At 42.6% G+C, this 24,066-nt stretch overlaps 1 protein-coding gene across 9 annotated transcripts in view; it reads left to right on the top strand.

Annotated features, from left to right (window-relative positions):
* Window positions 1-24,066, top strand: part of LNX1 (ligand of numb-protein X 1) — a 153,006-nt gene that overhangs the window by 82,450 nt on the left and 46,490 nt on the right. For 5 of the 9 annotated variants that reach the window (XM_019287081.3, XM_019287080.3, XM_010401674.4 and 2 more), the window contains one exon: window positions 4,146-4,626. The exons of 2 other annotated variants lie outside the window; for them this stretch is intronic. In XM_019287081.3, the coding sequence (XP_019142626.1) occupies window positions 4,241-4,626 (386 nt within the window). In that variant the 5' untranslated portion in view covers window positions 4,146-4,240. Of the gene's footprint in view, window positions 1-4,145; window positions 4,627-8,014; window positions 8,482-24,066 lie in introns of those variants that run through there. 2 more of the 9 variants (XM_010401678.4, XM_010401680.4) reach the window with 2 other exon arrangements.

The following is a 24,066-nucleotide window of genomic DNA, read 5'->3' on the forward strand; positions in this document are numbered from 1 at the left end:
TAATATTTGATGGTGGCTGGGCAGAGGCAGTGGGGTTCTGCCACTCTGCTTGGCAAGCCCTCTTCTTGCTACACTGCTGCCAGTGTAACTGTGGTGGTAAGTCAGTATTTAAGCTTAAGTTTGGTTAAATGCTTCACTGGCATGGGAAAACTATGGGCTTGTTATTGCAAGGAGATGAAAAGCATTCTCTCTACCTACTCTCCATGTTTATTGTCCAGGCTTTTTGTGTGGGTTTGGTCTGTTATTCTCTTAAATGCCTCTGGTGGCTGCAAATGTTTAAGCAGTGAAGACCAGTAAGATGCAAACTCCTTCCAATCAGCGCAGCCTGTTGGGTAGCTTTTTAACAAATGTGTTATCATGATAGTGGTTTTCACTGTGGTCACAGCCCTGGGGTTATTTTGTGCCCTGATGTGACCATTGTCATTACAGCTTGTGGCTGAAAACTTGGCAATATGGATATCCAGATAACAATGTTCTTCCTTCATCATTTGTATTCTTGTGCTTCAGGTCTCTGCCTTGGACTGAAGCTTGATTCACCGCAGTGTCACAACACTGTGACATTCTTACAAATCAGTACTTGATTTTCTTTATCCAAGCAAATCTGTGCTAGGTGCTGTAAAACTATGCCAAATCTGGGACCTGAGTTGTTGAAAACTTCCTGCGCAGCAGGGAAGTGGCAAATGCTGGTGATGTCTGCTTTGGCATGGCACCACCACCTCTTCTAAAAGCTTCTCCTGCCAATCATCCTTGCAAGAACCAGTCTCTGTCAATATGGCTCTGACTACAAGAAGCATGAGACTCTCAAGGTGACATCCATGTCCCGCTGAGGCTGCCAGTGGTGGCTGACACCAACTCAAATGAGCATAGGATTCCTGGCCTCTCTTTTCCCCTCTCTTCCTCCCCCAAAGACGGGGCTTGAAGTATAGAAGTTCAGCCAGGAAATAATTACCTTTTCTATTTCACTGTACATCTACCTGTACAGGTTTTCTTGCTCAAAGTGGATTCTTGGTTTTTATTCATAGGTAGTAGAAGAAGTAGAAATATGCACTGGCAATCAATAGGTCAAATTTAAATTCCTTCTCCCCTCTCTTATACAATGTCCAAGAGGAATTAAGACTTTAAGCTTCTGTAAAGGACATGATACTAATTACGTAGCTATTATATGACAGCACATGCGTGTTATAAATACAAATGACTACAAACATTGCAAAGAACTTCTGCCTCTGACTGAATCTGTGAGATAGCTCCATCACACGCCCTCCATGCTAACTCTTTTGGTGGTATAATCACCTCCCAAAGGTGGCAATCATTCCATTGCTTGATATGTTCCGCAGTTTATGAAGGTTCATGGGTGAATGTGGACCAGGTTAGCCAGAAGGGGCTGAGTTTTTGGTTTTTTTTCAGAATTTATATTATTATGTAGTCAAAATTTTCTAAATAATAGAGGTCATAGGACTTGAATTAAATTCTCCTAAAAATTCAGTGCCTGTACTAATAAATATGGATAGTTTTGTTTCCATGTGCTGTAGCAAACATTTGTAATTTGTGTAAACATTGTAAAATTCAGGTAGAGCTCCCCATGCCTGCCCTTTTCCACTAGCAGTGCATTATTAGTATGTCAGATTGATAAAGAGTATCTGTAACGTGGTCAGGACAGTCAGACTTTGCCTCCTCTGAGGCTTCTCTCATCATTTTTTGCTGCAGCACAACATGGCCTTAGGGAAGTGATGCCTCTCTTTCTCTGCTGTCATTGTGAAAATAATTGCAGTAGCTTTGGAGCTGTAGTACAGCTTCCAGCTGCACCTAATTTGTATCAGGGGTCTTGCTGTGTTGTACATGTGAAAGTGGAGGAGAGGTATTTCCAGGGTTAGGGCACAAGGTTGGGAAGGTGGGGCTCAGATGCCCATGTTCCTGGGGGCTGCTCTTTCCTCAGAGCAGGGCTTTGGCTTTAGCTTTCAGGTTTGCTGATGGGAGCTGTGTGTTGGGTCTCCTGCCAGCAAGAAGCAAGAATTCTGTCCTTGAGGACATCCATGAGGCAACGAAATGTTGGAGTTGGCTGTATTCTGGTGTGTGGTGCATGGGGCGAGCCCCCACGTGGATGTACCTATGTGTGGTGGTAGAAGAGGACGTGGAGGGGGTGTGGTGAAATAGCATGATGTTGTCCACATCTCTGGTTGGCCCGGGTGCAAGGCATTCTGAAAATGTAAGAGAAAACAGAGTTTATAACACCGTGCTATTTTTGTCATGCTTTATTGGTTTCTAATTCATTTTACATCTATTTTAAAAATCATGCAAGTTCCCAAGCCATGTGTTGCCATTCTTGCAAGCAGTCCTGTTGACTGGAGATGGGCTCCCTCCATGAGCAAGCGATGCAGAGAGCAGCTGGACACCCGTTCACAGCCACTCCACTTCATTGAGAAGTTATCCAAGAGCTTCCTACAGGAGCCACTCACAGTGCTCAGTCTCCACCACAGCCTTGGATAATTTTTTATCTCGTTTCATTTTGCTGTGTGTCACCTTAGTACAAGTAAATAATAATTCCTATGTTAAGATAACAGGTGGAGCTGCTGCCTGCACTATGGAGAGATGTTTGTTTCTTCACAAAGAGCTTTTCATAAATCTCTGGTGAAAATTTTTACAAAAGGAAACATTTGACCTAGTTTGGCATATTTAAAATATTTGCAAGGGTTCTAACAGGCAATGATTTTAATTCCACTGAAGCTACTGCTAATCAGGAGACAGAGCTTATGCAGAACTCTCTCTTGCAAGCAAAAACAGGCACTTAATGTGATTGCTTCATAAGAATAGGACCTAGCAAAGCGTTGAAGAGAATGTTTGACATTTAAACATCTGGTTAGAATTAGCAGGGCTATTATTTTACCTTCATGTCACAAAAACCTTGCCAAGTTAAAGTTTAATTTCTCAGGTTTAGAGCCCATGAGCTTTGCATAAAAATAAGAGTTTATTTATATGAAAATATGCTCTGTCATAGTCAGATTTTTCTTATTATTCTTTCCCTCATTTGCCCTCAGACATGGGTGTCTGAGGCTGACACATTGTCTCAGCAAATTAAGTCAAGCTGAAAGCAAGGGTACAGTGTTAGGGCAGAGCAGCAAATAAGATTTACATTTTCAAGCAAGAGCAGTAATTAGGCCATTTCATATTTTATATCCTCATGTTTATTTTCAGAGTAGTATATGAAAATAAGCATAGAAATAATGAGACATAAGTGCTCCAGCAAGCAGTTGGGGTTCATCAAGTAAAAACTACAAGTTACTCTTCAGTTTTGCTGCCACCCACAGAGTTTACGTCTTTGAAATACCGGCAGGCAGGTGTTGTGGCCAGAGCTAATTGGGTTTGTAGTTAGGCGCATACTGGATTTCTGTATCACAAATTATGAAGGGAATAGGCCTTCTTTTGAGCAATACAGTACCTAGCATTGTGCTGTGGATTTTGCTTCAGTATGTGAGGTGTTTGGTGCTTTGCAGAGCAAATGAAGTTTTGAACTGATTAGTCTGGTGCAGATGGTTATAACTGCTTGACTTCAGTCAGGCAAACTTCGAATGCAGGGGTCCAGGTGCATTGCTGCTGTGGTATGAGAATGATCTACAGGGTCCCAAGCTCTAAATTCTTGCGACCCAAATTATCCTTCCTCTGGCTACACATACAGTGTTTGTATGCTTGTGTATATTAGGGTGCTGCTCCCCCTTGCTGTGCTGAGCAGGCATCTTGACCAGCAACCTTTCTTACCTGTATTTCTGCACACAGTCTTGCAGTGTTTGCCCACACACAATGCTGCTTTTCTGGCAGAAGTAATGTGGCCACAAAATCAGCTGACTGGAACTGCAATTATATGCTAATTTAAGGTTTTCAACCGTTAAATGCCTGTAGTATTTCTCCCTCTCTTGCTATCTTTCTTTACAATGAGATTAACTGTGTAAATTGAGCTAGATTTGTGAGAAAATAAGTCCCTGGAGTTAAGTCTCTCTTTTTTTTTTTCTGCCCCCTTCTTTGCCTCACTCTCCCATCCCAAAGACACAATCCTTCCTTAATACCTGCTGTAGCACTTTGTATCCAGATACATACCACAAGTACTGTAAGAAAACATAACCCAGAACATAATCCTTCGGCTTTCCTCCCCACAGATCTGATGGCACACAAGCCTTGCTACAGCTCTCACAAATAGAAAACGGGTTGGGTATTCCCACCTGCCCCCCTTTGAATTGCATCAATTCTGATTATGAGCCAGAAAGAAGAAGAAATGGAGGATAGCTCCCCGCCACTCTGTGTCACCTGCGGCCAAGCACATTTACCAGAAGAAAACCACTTGTACAGCTACACCGAAGAAGTAGATGATGATCTGATATGCCACATTTGCCTGCAACCTTTGCTTCAGCCATTAGACACGCTCTGTGGTCACACCTTCTGCACAGCCTGCCTTACAAACTTCCTTGTGGAAAAAGACTTCTGCCCCATGGACCGCAAGCTTGTGATTCTCCAGACATGCAGGAAGTCCAGCATACTAGTGAATAACCTCCTGGATAAGCTAATGGTTAGCTGCCCTTTCACAGAACACTGCTCAGAGGTTGTGCAACGGGGTCACCTCGAACAGCATTTCCAAACCCAGTAAGTTGTTGTTGATAGACCTTTTTTCACTCTATTTTTTTGAGTAGAGGAAAAATATCTTCAATTAATACTGATCAAAATAAAGAGTTGTTGATTTCACTCCCAATGAACACCTACAGTATCATTAATTAAGAGCTGAATTTAGTCCATTTATAGTCCAAGATAGTCTATATCTTACTTTTTTTTTAGAATCAAATGCATGTAAGGTACTTCATGCTATCCTTAGCAGTTCTGGGTGAATACCTTGTGGTTAACTGCACAATAACAGTATGTATGCAGTCCAAAGAGATCTGTGAGTTTTGAGAAGCTGAGCTATTATAAATATTTTAATAGCACATTAAGGGTTTTGTAATTGCCCTTTCTTCAAGCCTTTTTTGAATCACAAATGACCTACATGAGAAGTAGAGCAGAAAATATTCTGGTTTGGTGTTGGTCTTTGAACCTGAGTGCTCCTTTCTTCCAGGTGAGCACTTATCCAAGGCACCATGGGGCTCACAGAGAGACAGACTCTGGAAGAGCACCCTGGCTGGACTCCTTCTCCAGCCTTATCCCTCCTGGTAGCCAGGACACCCTCCATCATGCCTCTGGGAGAGACCTCTCCAGGGAGTAGTTTGGTTCCTCTGCCAGGAGAGAACTGAATGATTCTTTGTTTTGCAGAGTAGAAGGATGTGCTGCTGCTTTTGTCTTGCATGTTCTGCCGTTTTTAAGGAAGGCAGAAGGGTAAAGAGGTATGTTCAGGGCTGTGATTTCTGACAGAAGACAAACACTTTGGCATAGTCTGTGTAACAGCACCTCAGGTTTGAGGAGAGATGGGGTCTAAGATGTGCCCTTTTCTGTGAGCTGTATCTGTTGCCCAGTGAAATTACATCCCCTGAAGTTTGCAGGTGTAAATTGTGTTGCTAAGTGTGTACTTCTGCATCTGCAATGCAAAGGAAGCCTTGAGCAGCCAGTGCAGGGCTCCAGACTGCTGCTGGGAGCACATTCCTGCACAGACATGGCAGTACTGACGGTCAGAGCCAGAGAGTGGAGGTATGTTCACATACTGCACACTTCACAGTCTGGGAGCCTGCAACCAGAAATGGCTCTGCAGCCTGCCATTCAAACATGTCCTCATTTGCACTGGAAATGTCATTTCTTGAAGCACCTGGATTCTCACTAGGAATTTATTCACTTGAAGATGTTCACTGGAGTCATAGTGTCCTAACCAACCAAAAATGTGACAATTTTGCATTACTAAAACAAAAAAAACCCACCAACCATTAACAATGGGTTTATTGTTCCCTTGCAGAGGTCATGAGACCATTTTTCACATGCTGGAGGTTTGGTGTTTGTGGATTTGGGTGCCCTCGTCGCCACATTTCTGAACCTGGCATTCATGGTGTAGGAGGCAGTGACAGCAGGCCCCAGCCCAGGCCAGGAGTGCTCAGGGAGTTTCACTGTGTGCTGCTAAGGGGACAAAATAACAAAGTTAATAATAGTTTTCTGTCTTAGTACTTATCTGACAGGCCTCAAATGTTAATTTCAATAGTAGTGCAGGTAAGGGGACTGTCAGTCTTCTGTGAGCTGCTGTCACTGAAATTATGTTTCTGTACAGATTCCAGCCACAAAATCTTGAACCCCTAATGCAAATGCCTTTTCCCTTTGCTATACATAGAGCTGAACTTAATGTGATTTATACCTTCCTGTTTGTCTTCATTTTTTTTGACATGGTGATGCTGTGGCCACAAAATTAGCAGGACACCCACTTCCAATTCACCTCCAATCCCCAATAAATAAGAAAATCAGTGCATTTTTTTACAGGGAAGCCACACAGCTAGCACAACTTCTGATTTCTAGTGTCGATTTTCGTAAGTGGATATGTGCAAGTCACCCCAGTGTCTTTTTCTTTTCCTTAAGGTGGTAGTAAAGGTACCCTTCGTTACATATCTTACAGAATTGCAGTGCTATAAACCATGATTTGGTCCTGTAAAAGCCTGGCAGGTTTTATTCTAGCACTTACTGTTTAATGTCAGTGGCCTTGGTCTTCCCCTCAGGATCTCCAAGACCCTGTGCTTCTGGCTTTCTTGGCCTGAGCCCAAGTGGGGATAGAAAGAATTGCCTTGGTAACATGTTCCCACAATCTCTTCCTGTTCCCTCTTCCCTGTGTCAGGTTCCCAGCACCAGGTCCCACTACCCCAGGGGCAGAAGACTGAAGAGATGGAGTAGGGTCGTCCTACCCTAAAGCCTCTAGGGTAGTGCAGTACAAAGCATTGCTACATAGGCTGGACATTTGGTTTTTTGCTACTCACGAAATTGATTTTCCTTCCTCAGGAGGTTGGGAGGACTGAGTTACCTTAAGGCCAAAGGGCAGAGACAGGAGAATATGAAACCACAGGAACTTCTGCTGTTGGGGGTTTCAGCTTTACAGGGGATAGCAGCCTCACTACCATCCCCACTTGAGGGAGGAAATAGGAGGGAACATTCTGAGTGATCCCTAATTTCTACATCTTTATGCTTGCAGACACTGCACAGTATCTTTATTTTATTTTAGGCACAGCATTAATTAATTATCACCTAAAGCATCTTATGCCTCTGCCTAATTTAATTGTTGGAAATGCAGAAACCTCTCTTGCCATTCCATCTCCAATTAATGGCAAAGAGAAGAAAGTTGTGCTCTGTTATGCCCAGGGAGAGATTGAGCAGACTGAGCTGATGCTGTTCTCTTTAACTCTGGTGAATCAATAGAGAGGAGGGGAAATATGTGTTTTTCCTAATAAAACAAATACAATAATAATCATAAATATTTGGTGCCTGCAGTGGGAACAGTTCAGAGTCCACCTGAAATCTCAACAGAACATTATTGTGTTCTCAGTGAATAAATTAAAGTAGACTCTGCTAGGGTCATCAGGGTGGTCAGCAGTTCTCAAATTTCTTGCGTGGTTCAGGTTCAGACCAGTTCTGGTTCTCAGAGAGAAAACAAAAGTTTACCCTGATCAGAGATGAGGTCACTGATGGGACAAGGTAAGCTTGCTCTTTTATGCTTTGTAATTGATGACAGAACTTAAACATTTTTTTTTAAAACACCGGTTACCATGGAGCAGTCCACTGAAAGCATCCTTATTTAAAATGTTTGCTTTTGCATCCTTCAAAAAAAGCCCCGAGAAGAGACATGTCCTTGGATTATTACATGATTTATGTTTGTACAAAAACATCTGACTGGATTTGGGGAATTCAGACTGAGATGCAAACAGCCAGCAGTTGGCTGTGATCTTTTGCAGTGTTTTACTTTAAAAAGGTGTGGTCTTCTGATATCGCCTGCCACAAAACTCCGCGGGGGGCATTTTTTTCCCCCCTTGTCAGACAGCTACACCCTTCTGTGATGCAGTTTAGCTCGTAACCCATCTGCTTGTGGGCAGTGATGTAAACATACCAGCTGCCTCTGAAGAACCACTCTGAATCCTGCAGGAGGCAGGTCTCTTCCCCGAGCATCGCTCTCCTCTGCAGCATAAGTCACTGTCTCGCCAACCACACTGTGCTGTCCCTAAACCCTCACATCTACCCATCCGAGAGTCAGATCAAGTAATCCTCTTACAGGTCAATGATTTTTGCAGTGTAGCTTCGTTTAAGGGATTTAAGCTTGATTCATAATGTGCTACCATTGCGTTGAAATGGAAAGGCTTGCTTAGAAGGGGTTTGGCTGGCACGAAAGCTTCTCATTGTGTGTCCCACCAGAGAGACGGTGGGAAGGAGGAAACCTAGCAGCAGTGCCAGCACTGCACTGGAAATGAAGGCTCTCCTGTTACTGGTCCTACCTTGGCTAAGTCCTGCAAACTACATAGACAATGTGGGCAACCTGCACTTCTTGTACTCCGAGCTGTGAGTACGCACAGTCGCGCCAGCGTCGTGCTCTCTGTCTGTCTGTCTCACCCGAGTGGCGGGAAGGGGCTCACCATGAGCGTTTTGGGGGGTCTGTCTGCCTGTGTGTCTGTGCCTGTGCATACGTGCGAAGAAAATCCTGCAACGTCTTGCCAACAGCTTCACACCGTGCTGCTTCCCATCCGGAGGGCTAATAATAGCAGTACATCCCCAGTGCTTTCTGTTTTGGAAGCAGCTGAGATGTACTGAGTGAAGCTGCTTTTTTCCTTATCAACTTGTTTTTCTGTGCCAATGCTTTAGGTGTTTGTTGGTTTGGGTTTTTTTCCATTTCTGAATCTGTGTTTTTCCTTTATTTCCTGTAAATAGCCTTGTGGGGAGCTAGGTATAGGGGAGGGCATCAGGAAAGACACCCCCAGTAGAGCACTCTCTGTGTGTACATGCATAATGTTCTGTGTGTAAAGCTGCATGCCTGTAGCAAAACGCTGAGAAGCCTTTCACCAGAAATAATTCACTTGAGACAGAAGAGAATTTTCCCGTATTTCTCTTTTTGCCCACAGCAGAATGTTATTTTCTCTGTAAAGCAAATATAACTGTAGCAATCCATCCATATATCTTCATGTTTTTAAAAAATCCACCTCGAACAACCCCACAGCTGATCTTTCCAACCCATAAAACAAATATTCTATGGTGTCCTCTGTGAATGTTACTACATTAATTTGTGCTTGAATGTTATTGCACTAGTTAGTGGAGCTTTTATGACTAGAAATAGATATTTGTTTCAGTATGTTTTCATTAATTATGTGTTGTTTGTATTTTAACAAATTGTAAACTTTCAAGATCTTCACTGAGATCATGAATGAAATGTCTAATTCTCTCAAAAATGAAAAATTACTGTATTATGCCTACAGTGAGAATGTTTTAGTAACAGTTGTGATTAGTACCAAAGAGACTAATTTTCAAATGATTTTGTCCCTACTGTCAGACAAAAATAGCACTGTTTTGCAGAAACACAAAGTCCCCTTTTGAAATTCTTGTGTGATGTGCATGGCAACTATTAATAATTTAGTCACATTGCATACAACAGCTTAGGGTTTCTGTATGCTGTAGGTGTTTTTAAACATTTAACAAATCTAGTGTTGAGGGTTGCAGCTATGTCCTCATTTTAATTAATTTTGTTTAAGAATGGCATTTTGTTTAAGAATGTTAATTTAAAAAAAACAAACACCACCAAAAAACAGTTAAGCCAAGCAGGCTAAAGGGCAATCAAGCTCAAAACAGGGCAGATGAACATTTATAATGGAAACAATGGCATCTGGGACATCTAGTTTCCAGGAAAACAAACCAATGAGATTAATCAGAGCACAGGCAGATGTAGCCTACTTGCTTTTCTTGGGGAATTCAGGTTCACTGATTCTCCCAGGATAAAGGGCTCTGATGTACGGTAGCTATTCATTTCTTATTTATTTAGCCTTCTAACCCACAGAGATGTTAGTCGTGCTGCATGTCAGCAGTTGTTATTAATGGACTGGGTGTGGACTGGGGCTCAGACGTGCATCTTCAGCTGTCAACAATGGGAGGTGCACGTCCCCTCTCCAGTGCCCAGCCCTGGATGCTATCTGGCATCCTGCTGCCAGGAGCCAGTGCTCAGGACCTCCCACACCACTCCATCTCTGGCCAGGGCAACAGAAAGTGGGATTTATTGGGGGCTGACTCACAAAAGCACGCCAGGCAGTTTGACCTCCTTTCAGGAATTTCTCCTTCTCCTCCACGTGTACGTAGTGCCTCTGGCTGCTGCTGGATGCTGCACAAGGCATTGATATACTAATCTGTGGGATGGATTCATGGTCTTTTCTAATAACAGCAGTTGAAAGAAAAAGAGAAATACAGTTTTTAGTCCTGTTTAACCAGTTTATACACGTTATGATCTACAGGTTGCTACTTCAGTTTCTTGGGCACTTGGGATGTTTTTAATGCAAAGTTTTGTGAGTGGAACAGCATAGCCATTGGTGTCCAGGACAGCCTGACACCCAGGGGCACAGGTTAACTGCCACAGAACTTTTGTACCCCAAACAAGCAGCTTTGTAAATCTTTCCCCACAGCCAACTGAAGAGTTCCTGCTGTGTGTAGTGTGTCTGATGGCTTGCACCATGGTTTGAAACTAGACCATAGTAGGCAGAAAGCATTTTTTTCATTATCACACTGTCTTTGGTTGCTGGCCAGTACAAATACTGGTCTCAGTCAGGACTCATTATTTTCTTGGCTGTCAGCCACCAGAGATAGCAATTGAGGAGAGAGAGGGGGATGATGGGTTTGCTAGACACAAGGAAAGAGCTGGAGGACAGTGGGGGATGCAGTTACCATCACTGGTGCTGGCACAAGAGGAAGAATAAGAGTGCTGGGATTCACACTGTCCTTTCTCACACACAATCCATCTCTTCCCTTCTACTCTGTTCAAAGGTTATGTTATTTGTATTGCATTGTTGAGGTTTGCTTTAGTTCCAGGGCATTTTTGTTCCTAAATGTGGAACGGGCAGCTTGGGGAATAGGGATTACAGTATAGCACAAAACCCATCTGGAGAGGCAGGCCCTGGAATCCAGCTAAGAAATAAAGAGATTTTAGGAGATTTGAAGAGGAGAAATGAAGTTGGGGAAAGGCTGTGCCAGACCCTTTTCACTTCAGCTGGGTGCCATGCAGGTAGGAAACAGGTGTGTGTGGATGTGCTGTAGTGGCGCTTTACAGGATGGATGTTGGGTGCCACTATTTTTAGTTTTCTATTAGCAGTTTGATAATTACAGGTATTCCCAGGAAGCAAGTGCATGTCCCCTGATGTTGTCCCCTGCACTAAAACCACTTCCCTGGCCACTGTCTCTTGTCCTTCCCTTAGCAAAGATCTCGACACAGATGTTGTTCCTGTCCTTGCTCTTTGCCAAATCATGAAGAGCAGCGCATGGCAAACCAGGGTTCTCCCTCTTGAGAAGCCTGTGGAAACATCTGACAGAAGAATAAGAAAAACCTGTGAGGTCTACCTTGAGGAATCTCTGGGAGATGGTGGGATGTAGCCCCACCAGCCCAATGTCTCTCACCTTTGTAAGGGTCTCCATGGGTGTTGAGGAGACCCTACCCCAGGGTCCATGCCTTCTGCTTTATATCTCCATAAAGACTCTTTGAAAGGCATCTGCTTTCTTTCTTATTTAATGTATCTTCAGAAAGGAAATACTTGCTCCAGCATTCTTTTGAGTTGGGCTGTGTTATTGTCTCCGGTTAAAAACAAGGTATGTGGATGGAGAGTCAGCCTGTGGCCATTGTAGGAGGCTTTCCTGAGTGAGAGGACCTGGTGGCAGTGCTCACACCATTGCTACCCCTCTCACTTCATAGGAGGAACTGTGCAGCAGGGTATTTCTCAATAGCAGGATTTTCTGCACCTTTAGCTCAAAGAGCCACTTAGAAATAAAATTGAGGGGAAGGAGGTTGCAAGATTAGACTAGGTTGCAAGACTCACCTTGTCTCCCTAAGGACATCAATCACGTGGGGTGGTTTTCAACCTAATCCCAATTCAGCACGTGGCCATGCTGACCAAGCAAGTGCCCAGAATGGTGCTGGGCATCGCGTGTGCTCAGCACAGGTCGAGCACTGGGGAGTCCTTGGCAGCCACTCCTGCTGGCACTCTTTCCCTCAAAGGATTAAACAGCTCCTGGCCTTAGTCCCTGCTGGTAATACATCAGCTAGATCTACCCCACTAATCTGAATCAAGCCATTGGTTTTTAAAATCGATTGTTTGTTAGATGGAAATGCACAACTTACTCTCACCTGTGAAAAAAAGTACTCATTTTTTTTCTTACCCCTCTTGAATTTTACATGGAACAGTCAAAGAAATCTCACCAAATTAACTGAATCAAGTTTCCCCACATAACTTTTATAAGATAACTACTCTCAAAACAGCACTTTGGGCTGGAATAACCAGTAAAATTTAGTTTCTCTGTTTATTCAATTTAAAAAGAAGAGATGCAAGTGCCAGCTGTCTTCTAGTGCCCTTGAGCACATCTTTTTTACGGTAAAAACAATGAGGTGCACTCTCCCAGCCCCCTTACAGCACTGAGCTTAACTGTGCAGCCAACTTCTTTAATTTCTGTTCAACTCAGTGGGGAAACTTGTGTCTGGCTTCAAGTCTGTTCTTGTGAAATTAGCCACACAAAGGCTGGGGAGCACAGGACATGCATTACTCATGACCAAATTTATAAGCCTGAAGCTCCTTTTGGACTCCTGTGTTAGTCCACTGCAAAAGCCACATGTTAGTCTCCTTACGCTGTGCAAAGCTGTGTTTATAGAAATCGGTGTCAAAGCTAAACTGTGAGATTAATGAAAGCTGAAAGTGCTGGAAAGCAAGACTTGAATGGAAATATTCTTGAATGAAAATATAAATGAAATTCTTAGGATATCTGCATTAAATAGCAAGGACATAGCACACTGAGATAAAATTCAGAGGGACTTTCCCAGGATGTTAGAATTGGATGTTTCTCAGAAAGCAGAACTGAGGTGAATCAAAACACAAAAGCAGGAGTGTGTCAAGGGCTACTGTTAGCTTCACCCCAATGCTACAGCTTCACAAAGGGGCCAAATATGGAGTTAGTTTTCCTTCAGAATTCTGAGCTCTCTCCCAAAATCTCCAGCAAAGACCTACTAGTGTCCCTTTCTCAGCCTAGTCCCTCACTAATGTTTGTCTGACCCCACTCCACCAGCCCTCTCACTTGCCCTCCTACTTCTGCCCTCTGCTTTATACCTCTTCTGGTCCTTCCCTTTGTTTATTCCCCTCCTCTCTCATGCCTTGGTCCTGCCTCTATTGTGCTCCTTTGTATTTCCAGCCTTTACATTTGCACAAGAAAGTTTGAAATTTTTGTACAAATAAGGCATGAAAGCCAAAAGTAGAATCTCATGTAGGTGAACTGCTAATATGCTGTATTACTGTTAAAAGTACAGGAGGAGTTGTAGTGTAAACTCTTAGTATTTAAGTGCCCAAATTAAATTTTCTAAGTATATTGTGTTGTATTCAAGAGTGTTTTATGTTAGCTTAGGAGTGCAGCAGAAAGTAGTCATTTAATTGACTGCAAATGTCTGGGTCTGGTCACTGTTTAACCAAAGATTAATTGCACTCCTCAGCAGCATGGTGGGGTCAGGGTCTCTTCCCCACCTTCTGCCACCCTCTCCCAGAAATGGTACCTTTTTCCACCAGCACATCCCTCCTGGTTTCTCGGCATAGGTTGGAGAGTGCTGAGTTTTAGTGGTATGATTGTTACTGGTTAGCAATTTTTTCCCCAGTGCTGTGATTCTAGGTGCAGAAATAAATTTGTCTGGGACAGCTCCAGAAACCAGAAACCCCATGAGAGCATAAAGAATTTGTTGGTTCTGCCTGAGAATTTTGTGTGTAAGGAAAGTTGGCATTTCAGTTATAGATTGAGAAAGATCCTGCTTCATTTCCTTCTATGCATGCAAGAAAGTTACCTTTACTCCATTCACAGCTACCTACAGACTTGAGATCAGAATTAGACCTTTTATTCTTCTGGATTGTTTTCTCAAGGCTCCTCACACCTTTGGAAAAGGCTGACATTGGCCACTGTCAATCTCAACAAATACATTTTGTTGCCAAAAGTAAAACCTGAGCCAGCCAAAAAAAACCAAACCCTGCCAAGATGGAAAGGCAATGCAACAATTATGGTCGGCAGAAATGTTTCTCTTCATGAATGACTTATGTCTCAGTTATGTTTGGTTTTTCTGTAAGCTGCTCAGAAGAAAGGTGCTTACATGCCTGGCCCATGTAACAGGAGCACAGAAAGGTCAAACCTCTACCTCACTTGGAGGCTCCTTCACAACAGGCAATCCACTTTGGAATGGGGACCAAAGAGGGCAAAGAACTGAAGGTCTGGTGGGGTAGGAGGAAGTAATGAGGTGATGAGAGTTGCAGGAATAGGAGGTCGACGATTACTCAAAAGCAGCAGACTCTTGTTTCTTGTCTGACATTAAGCCACACAGGCCGTATGTTGCAAGTTTGGCCAACCTCTGCATCTCTCTGACAATTAACCTAGTTTAACACTGGCACTGGCAGCATGACAAGGATACTTTTCCTTGAGCTATTTCTCTGACAAATCTGCCAGAACTGGGCTGTCCTGCAACGTGAGGATAAGCACTGCTCTTGCAGAGCTCTTATGCCTGTCATAGCTTAAATCCTGCTCTGAATACTGGTACTGAGATCATCCATAATGCAGCTTGTTAAACTGTAGGCAAGCCGACTAGTAGGTCTGAGGGTCTTCTTGGATATTTTTAAAACTCTTGACCTTTTGGGGGAATCTGCCTTCAAGGTCCCCAGTCCACAGAGTAGCCAATTGCATTTCAACTACCTTCTCCATGATAAGAGCTATTGTTCAGGTACTAGAACTGATTCTCTGCCCCTTGGCATGTGACAGCATGTCCAAGCTGCCTCTCTGAGCCATGCAGTAACTGGGTGCACAAGGATGCCAACAAGCACAGGACACAAAACCAGAGGTTTTATAGTAACATCACTGGCAATGTTGGACTAATAAGAGCCTGTGTGGCAGCATGCATGTGACTGCTTGGGGCTTCCTGTCTCAAAAGGAGGGTCCAGGTTGGTCCCTCTGTGTTGAACAGGTACCTCAGTGGAGGTATCTGTTAGTCAGTGACATGTCACATGTCATGACTTAACCTCCACTATCACCAAAGAATTCCTGGCTTGGATCTGAACTCTGTTTTGGGATTAAGAAAGTGAACTTTTTTGTAACATCTTGGAAAGCTGAATGAACCCCTTGGCCTCAGCCAAGTTGCAGCTGGTGAAGACTGCATTTCACCAGTGAATCCTTGGGCTCTGCCTAGAACATACTTTATCTATTCATTTAATGTATTAATCGACAACAGATTCTGAATACTGAGCAACTCAAGTTCAGCAGCAGCCCAGTGAAACGGCTGGAGATTTCAACAGATGCTGTGCAACTTTTGCACAAAGAACAAAATTCTGTAAAGCATCCGTAACTTTTACATGTTGTGCAATATATCCTCCCCATATGAAAGAAAGTAAGCTGACTGTAACAGTGGGCAAGTCAAGTCATATTTTCAGGAAGTTTCTTTCTCATTTTGGTTGGATTTCTGCTGGCAGCATCCTCAAATTTTATTGATAAAGCCTTGTTCTCCTCAGCAGTGCAGGCAGACAACCAGATTTTTAACAATGACACATCACCATTGGCTGTATCTGCTCTCATTCTCTCTTTTTATCAAGACATTGGGCTGAGTATAGAGGATACCTGGGAGAGGCATAAGAAATCACCATTGATTCCTCTGTTTTAATGGAGATGTCTTGCTCCATAACACTGCTGTGACACATGGTAGAAGCAGGCTAAGACAAGATACTTGCAGTTGCTGGAGCCATCTTAATTTTTATTTGCTCTTTTACTAACTCAATGCATATTATTTACCTGAATAATGTAAAATAAGTGAATAAAATGCCTTTAGAGCTATAAATTTCAACTACAAAATTCAATCATTAGTGTATTATTTTGTAACTTGTTTTTTTCTCCTCAGCTGTCTTGAAATCATGTTGGCAGGAAGTAAGTGTTTTAGCTCAGCAAGTCATTTCATGTGCATGTATTGGGAAGCTTACACCTCTCTCTATATTACGCATTGCAGGCCCATCATTCACTAGACAGCGTGTAATATATTTTTAATGTAGAATTTCAATAATTTGGCAGCCTCTTAAATAGAAGACAAGGGAAGTCGTCTCCAAGGATTGTATTCTCCTTTCTCCTCTGCAGAACTTAGTGAATGGATAAGATTAGTAGACGCATGGCCTGGGGTTTTTTGTATTTTATTAGAAACAGACTAATAATTTTGAAAGCATAATTCAGGTATTTTCTTTTCTCCTCCCATATGTGATAAATACTAGTGTTACATGTTATTTTTAACATCCACTTAGCACTGGTGATATTCCACTGGTTTTAACTTTCCTTCCCATGTAAAAGGAAGAGTGGAATGATTTTATAGAAACACCCACAGAGACCTCTTCACTTGTGGATTTTATAATTCAACAGTATGAAAGGCCAGAAAACATCCCTTGTGGAGCAGGCTTGTATGGAGAGGAGATGGGCATGATTAACCAAATCTGTCCTGTGATCCATGGGACATCACTGGAAGCAGAGAATGTGCTGTGCTGCTGCTGTTATATGAGGATGTGTAGGGCGATATGGATGAGCAAGGCTGTTTCGCTCGATATGTATGAACGTCTCCTGCCAAGAGACTAAATTATAGTCAGAAATAAGTGCTCTGTATGAAAAGCACATGTTGAAGCTCAGCCCTTTGCCAGGCAGGTTTTGCAGTGGGAGCAGAAATCCCAGGAGTTGGTTGTGGCTTGCCCTTGTCAGCTCCCAAAGAAGGATCACCTCTGGTTCTGATTTAAACAGTTGGCACATCTCTCCTTCAAGCATTACTACCTGGTTTGTTTTTACAGCAGGAAGATGACACTGCTGGAGAAAGGATGAACGAGATTCTTTTTCAAATGCAGTGTGTATGTACTGGTAATTCTTTTTTTTGTTCTTGGCACTGCTGTGCCTGTGGTTGTCATTGGGATCTGTTGAGGGAATGAGCAGAATTGAGAGTGCCAGTTGCTGTTACTTTGCTCCAACCCAGACTGTGATGGAAATATTGATACTAATAATAGTAGTAAATCAGTTAGCTATGCTGAGGAGGTTCTGCTGTGGATGCCCAGTGGTATATACTGCAACCCATGCTATCCTTGTGCCTCCCTGCTGCAGCATTGCCCCCGCCATAAAATTGGTGGAATCTTGCTCATCCCACACAGCCCCCAGAGCTGGGAACATGCTGTGTTCTCAACATCTGCTTTCCACCTGCATTGTGATGTCATGGGTCAAGGATATGGCCAAACATATGTACTTTCCTTGGTGCCATGTCTGTAAATTTCTCAGTGTCCATTTTTAAATGGCATTTAAATTTTGCATATCTTGATGAATATTAGTGGATCCAATGTGCACAGTTTCTAGCAAACGTGCTGCTTTCAGTTTCTTCCCTCAGAGGAGATTTAATTCCAGTACATTTCTGTCTTATTCTTCCAAGGCATGAATGTGATGAAATTGGACAGTAATTGTTGCTGCATTTCACTTTTTTTCTGCTCTTTCCCCAGTGGCCTAAGTATCTGTAAGTTTGAAGGCACTTAAAGTTATGGTCTTTGAGTTCAAAATAAATCAGAAGAGAACAGACCAAAACAGGACACAGTATCTAATAAGATATATTGTATACATATAAACTTACACTTAATACATTGAGCTGAGAAAGCAAACAAATGCAGTCCTGCAGATCTGCCTTTTTTATAATCTAGGCTTGAATAACAGTGAAGTGACCCAAGTGAACAAAAGAAATTCATGAGGGGAGGCCAAGACTGAGTAACCCTCCTCTGGAGCTGATGAACTGTAATCCATACCAGATATTTTAAAAAAACATTTGCTCCTGTGCCACTTACCTCACAACAAAATGTTCTGTCCTGTCCTGTCCTCTCCTCTTCTCACCTTTCCTCGCCAGCAGGTGCTAAGTTACATCCTTCATATTTTTGCTAAGTCAGTATTTGCAGAGAGGTTAACAGTCTCTTTCTCAGAGAGAAAATGCATTTCACAGATTTGCTTTTTGTTAAGGGCTGCTAATTGTTGCTCAGATCTTCCTGTGCTTCATGTCTCTGTTTTTCAAATCTCCAGCAAACAGAGGTTGACAACCAACACAAAAAATACCATAGTGATTTTCTGCCCTGTGGTGCTTTACAGCACCAAGAAAACTCACAGCTGACAGTATAAAGGGTTTAGCCTGTGATGAAAGAGCTTGATTTGTTTGCTTGTTGGGTAAAAATAACAGTTTGCTCTTAAATAGGTGCTTATCTTTTTGCAGCGTTACATAAACTCTCTGGATGCTACCTGCCAAGTACAAATTGGGTGCTTCTGCCCTATTTATGTTTTAAGAAAAGATGCAGGTTTGAGTCTACAAATAGGTTCTTCTGTTGGTTCCCTTGGCAAGACCTGTAAAGTTCATTCAGTCTCTGTTATCACCAGTACCAGGCCGTGTTTTGGTTTCCTTAGCCATTTTCCACCTGTCTGCTCCTTGCTACACTAAATCTTTGTCTTTTTCTTGCTTCCTCTCAATTCCTGTTTTCTTTACACCTCTTCTCTTGCCTCTTGCCTGTCCCACGCGTCTGCCCCACTAAGTTCTGCTATACCAAAGGATCAAGGTTATCAGGGAAGTGTGGCTTTGAACACTGAACAGCATGACAGCAACAGGTTTATTCTGTCCGGTAAAGGAGAACTGAACCGGTTTAAAAACATTAGGTACTCTTGGGTTGAACTGTGAATAGAGATCACCAACTGTAATTTCAAAACCACTTGAAGTTGGTAGGTTCAATCAATCCATTGATAAACTCTTCTGCTGGGGCTGTACAAGTCCAGTCCTCATTGTTGTAGTGGTGGCAAGACCCTGTCTGCATCCTTCTCTCATCTGTGTAATAGTGAAATAATCAGTGAAAGGACTATTCACTTGTGTGTCTTGTCTTGTTGAAGGAGAAGAAGAAGAAAAGAGAGAAACTGGCTGACTTGATCTGTCAAGGACCCTTGTGGTTGGCTCCAATGGTGCTGAACACACCAAGCCATGTGTCCTCTATTACCTTGCACTGTTGCAGCACTGCAAAACTCTGAGCTGATTGTGTTTCTTACTTTAAACTTATGGATTAATGTATAAGTAATGTATTGTGAATTTAAGCTGTAGAACTTAATTCCAGCAAAATATGTGGAGCTGAAGGCTAAAAGCAAGGAAATCCTTATGGGTTGACCAGACTTGCTAAGACTCCCTTTATACTACTTTCACTTCAGCAGTCTTGGTGAATTATAAACATTTATCTGTTAGACTAAACATAGGTTAAGTCAGGCCATGGAAATAGCTCTGTTGAAGAGCTGACATCTAATCAGAGTTTTATCAACTGATCCTCTGCCTGTTTAAATTACCATCTGGACTGAAATTCTTAAAGGAATTGCAAACTGTCCTATGAAACCCACTACAAATGGTGAGAATAAAACAAGCCAAAAAAAAAATAGGGGTCATAAGTTCTTTCCCTGTATAATTCAATTCCTCTTGCTTAGTTGATTTGTTTAGTTCAAGAACCTTGTTGTAGTTGTTCTCTGCTGCTATTCCAGTACCCAGACAGAGGATGCTATGGAAGAAGTTATGAAAACAGCCATATCAACATACTCGATTTTTTTTTTTTCACTTAACTTAGTTCTATACAGTTATTATTCCATTGACTCCAACAAATTACTCTCTTGAATTTAATTTGAATGAACTTAGAAGAAAACAAGGTTTTGCATGCATGGGAAAGCTTCTGTTTTTCACACCTACAGAGAGGAGAGATAGAATAGCAGAGATCCAAAAAAAAATTTTTGAGAAAGGATGTCTAACCACACTACTTCACACCACGCAGTTTTTAGCAGAAACCGCAATTTTAAAATACAGAACATCCCTTGAGGGCATGTGGGTGAATGAGTTGAAACAATATGAATAAAATGTCATGGACTCCAGCTTCTGCAATCTTTGTGACAACCTTTCCCTCCCTCAAAAAATACATACGCCTGTGTGGGAGCTTTGTAAAACCTCAGACTGCACTTTTCCTGTCCCTTGTGACAATGGTAGTTTTATGACAGCAGACCTTAAAAAACAGTGACTTTTCTCATGCTTTTTTTTTTTTGGTGAAATTTATCTCCCTGCATTGGCAAACACAAATTCCATTACTTTAACACTGACCAGAAAGTCCCTTTGGAGCAGCATGTTTTCAGGAGAGTAACAGGACTCGTGATAAAACAGCGGCCCATTGCTGAATGGTCAGATCAGCTGCTGAAGGGCCAGGGTGTGGAAAGGTCCCTGTTCATCTCCAGCTCTGAAACTTGTACGCCATTGTAAGGCCCATGCATGCCGCCACAGAAGGCTTCAAGGGGTTTAGGGTGAACAGACTTGCTGCCTATCTTATAAATTACTGAAGAAGCTGTACTGCATAGCTATAGGCTGAGCATTCATCCTGGTCCCCTCTCACCACCTCTCATTGACCACAGTGATGGGGATGAAGTAGGAATCACTTTGACATATCCATTTCACCTCAGTGTGCCAGGCATAAGGAAGCAGAGGGTTCAGGTTTGGTGGGGTGTTTTTTCTGTTGACTGAAGGGAAAGTCTGGGCTTTTGATTTTTTCATTCAAAATCTTCTGTGTGATTTTTTTCCTCATCTCCTGGCAGTGCCTGAGAGTGAGGTAAGTCTGGCACCATATGCCACGCCTTCCTCTGTCCCCATGGTCCTTCCTGGGGAGGCCGTAGACACAAAGAAGGACAGGAGACAGCACATGTCTATCTGAAACCTACTTTGGCTTGCTGCATGGGCACACACTTACAGTACTTCAAAACAGCCTAGAGATAGTGTTTTGTCTCTGAAGGTGTGTGAATTCTTGCACAACCCAGGAACAAACAGAGTTTTGCTGTTTTCTGTGGGACAACTGGCCCTTCATGGACCAAGTGTCTTGCCAAGGGGGCAGACACAGGGAGAGAGGTAGAGTCATGGGGATGACCTGAAATCCTCCTGGGACATTCTGTAGATGTGGCTGTGACTGGGCAGGAGAGGGCTAACATAAGGCTATCTCAGCTGCAGCATCTGCACTAGGACATGACTGACTGTGCTCTCCTTTGTCAGAGAAAAACAGAGAAACTGGATGCTAAGTAACTTTATTACTTACATCTCTGTTTTTCAAGCAGTGTTTGCTATTTGGAAAGTTAGTCAGGCCTGGGCTTCCTGAGCAATGTTTTCAATAAAAGCTTATGACTGTGTGAAGCATTATTCTGGAATCACCTATTGTGCTTTCTGACGATGACAACTCCCTAGTCACCTTCTTTTTTCTCTCTCTGACATTTCCAAAAAGAACAGCTGTGCTGCTTATAGTCCCCTGTGCCAGGGAAGCAGTTGCTGAGGTTATCCTCCCCTCCCTTCTGGCTGCTTTGCAAAGAGTGCTTCTTCCAGGTCTTCTGAAATAGTTACATTGCAGCGAAATCGTCCTCACCCTTGCAAGGCATTGATGAGTTGTCAGGTCCAGGGCTGAGCACAGAAATTCAGGTGACTCATGATTCTGCATCTCTAGCAACGCATGGATGCAGTGATATATTTAGTAACACGTGGATGTTTGACATCCCGAACTCTTTTGTGCTTTTAGAAGGTAACTGGATGTTACTTTCGTTCCCCTCTCTCCTTTTTGCTTGAGGTGCTGAGGGAAAAGAAGTGCTGTTCCTACAGTTAGGGCTTTGTGGCAATGCTTTAATTCTTACTGCTTTTTGTGCTATGGTAGTTTAAAGAGCCAAATCCTGTGTTGTGGGAGACATTGAACAAAAAAACCATGGTAGGCAATAAGGACTCTTCATTACATATTAAACAAAGCAAACCTAGTAACTCATTTTCAAGATGTGGCACAATGAGGGGTAGACCTTGTCTCTCAAAGAGACCCAGGGCTTGAACAATGAGATATCTCATGACCAGAAGAATGGGCAGGGAAGAAAGGGCAGGAATTATCCCAAAAAGGTGGTTTGAACACACAGGGAAGTTAATCCATTATAAAGTTGGTTGTGAAGTGACAATACTGTTCGTATTCTAGGATAGCTTCTCTGGTGAATACTCTTACTCTGAAACAGGGATGTCTCCAGGGAAGCTATTCTCAGATGTGTTGCCTACACATATAATATACATAGTGTGCCTGAGGTATCATTCCACAACCACTACAGTAATCACATACTTCCCTGTTGCAGACAACCCCTAGGAAGCAGCACCACCTCTGTAAACTGAATGTGGTTAACCTTTACAGAATACTTTGTGCTCAATTTTGGAAGGTCATCTTAATGCCAGTATTTAAGTACTCAGAAAACCCTGCAACATGATGCTGTAGCATCTTCAATTAGCTTTTAAAGAAAAAGAAATTATATGCCATAAGGGTGTTCTGTTTACAATCACTAATTGTTAGATATTTATTCCCCTTTCTTCTTCCTCCTTTCTGTGTTGCACTCTTTTAAACTCAGCCAGTGCTGAGTAACTGGCTTTGCCCTTCAGGAAGCAAACTTGTTTTAGGGCAGTTAAGGAAATTCCTCAGAAGCTGAAGATAGGTAAACTGCCAACCACTGGTCCAAGACGTGAAAAATTACTACAACAGAAACCCATGTCTCAGTTTCTAATATAAATATTTAAATGCACTACAAATTTTGTTTAGTCTGTCTACCTTTTTTTTGTTTTAATCTTCAGTGTCATGTCAGGCTGAGGTGGATATTTTGGAACCATTGGGAAATTTCTCATTGTATCTATTAGATTACTTCTGTTATATGGCTTGTCAAGCCATCTGCATTGACAGCGTGCTGTGGTTATATTTACGTGAAGCAAGTAGGATTTGTTTTATCTATGTCTCAGTCAGGGCTGCAAACATGTCCAATGCCCCCAGCATGCTGCTGTCCACTGGACACTAGTATATATGTCCAGCTGGAGATCCTGTTTTTTGATGATGGTTTGGGTCACCTTCAGTAATGCCTTTGATGTGAAAATTATCAGATGATGAGGCATGGCATGGCATGGCATGAGCATGCTGCTGGAAGTTAGATTGCCAGCTGCCTTCTGAAGGACCAGGGTCATCTCAGTTTGGAGAAGACAGATGTAATTATCCCCATCTCAGAGCTGATAATGAAATGACATCATTTCCAATGCCACCTTGGTTTTCCTTCAGGGAGTCCATCATTACCGCTAACAAGACCCAAGTCTACTTAAATTGTGATGTTAACAAAATCACAGCCTGGGCTGGAACAGCCTCAGGCACAGAGGCTGTCTGAGTCACCCAGATGCCACAAACTGTCACAGAGAATCCACAGTTTGGATTCATTTCAGGACAGGCTGTCGCACAGCAGCCCCGACCCATTTTGTGGGAGCAGCAAGGTCAGGCAGGATGTTCCTTCTCCTAGAACAACAAGAGCAGGCCACTGTATTGTATTATCCAGGGAAATATAATTGTAGCTCATGCTCAAGGTTCAGTACTCTAAACCTGCTGCTCAGGTTTTCCCACCATGTTCTAGGTGCCCAGCGGTACACATGATGTTTATATTTTAAAATTGAAAGCAAGACCAGTCATTAGAGCTTGGATATCGAATTTTCCAAGGCTGCAGTGTTGTAAAAGGGAAAGGAAACTGCACCTTCCTAAAGAACATTTTGTATTTTTTTATTCTGTTTCCAGTGTTTTAGTTGGATGAATACAAAAGTCAATGTGTTTTGTAACAGGACAGTATGAAATGACTGCCTCTTATCCTGAAGGGGTTTTTCTAAAAATTGAATAATTAAAGAAAAAAAAAACAACCCAGAACCAGAGAGAAAACATCCAGTATCTGAAGTATCTGAAGGGGGCTGACAGGGAAGCCAGAGAGAGACTCTGTCAGGGACTCTAGTGATAGGACAGGGAATAATGGGTACAAATTGAAAGAAGGAAA

This window comes from Corvus cornix, chromosome 4 (genome assembly GCF_000738735.6).
Source record: "Corvus cornix cornix isolate S_Up_H32 chromosome 4, ASM73873v5, whole genome shotgun sequence".
Taxonomy (NCBI): Eukaryota; Metazoa; Chordata; class Aves; order Passeriformes; family Corvidae; genus Corvus; species Corvus cornix.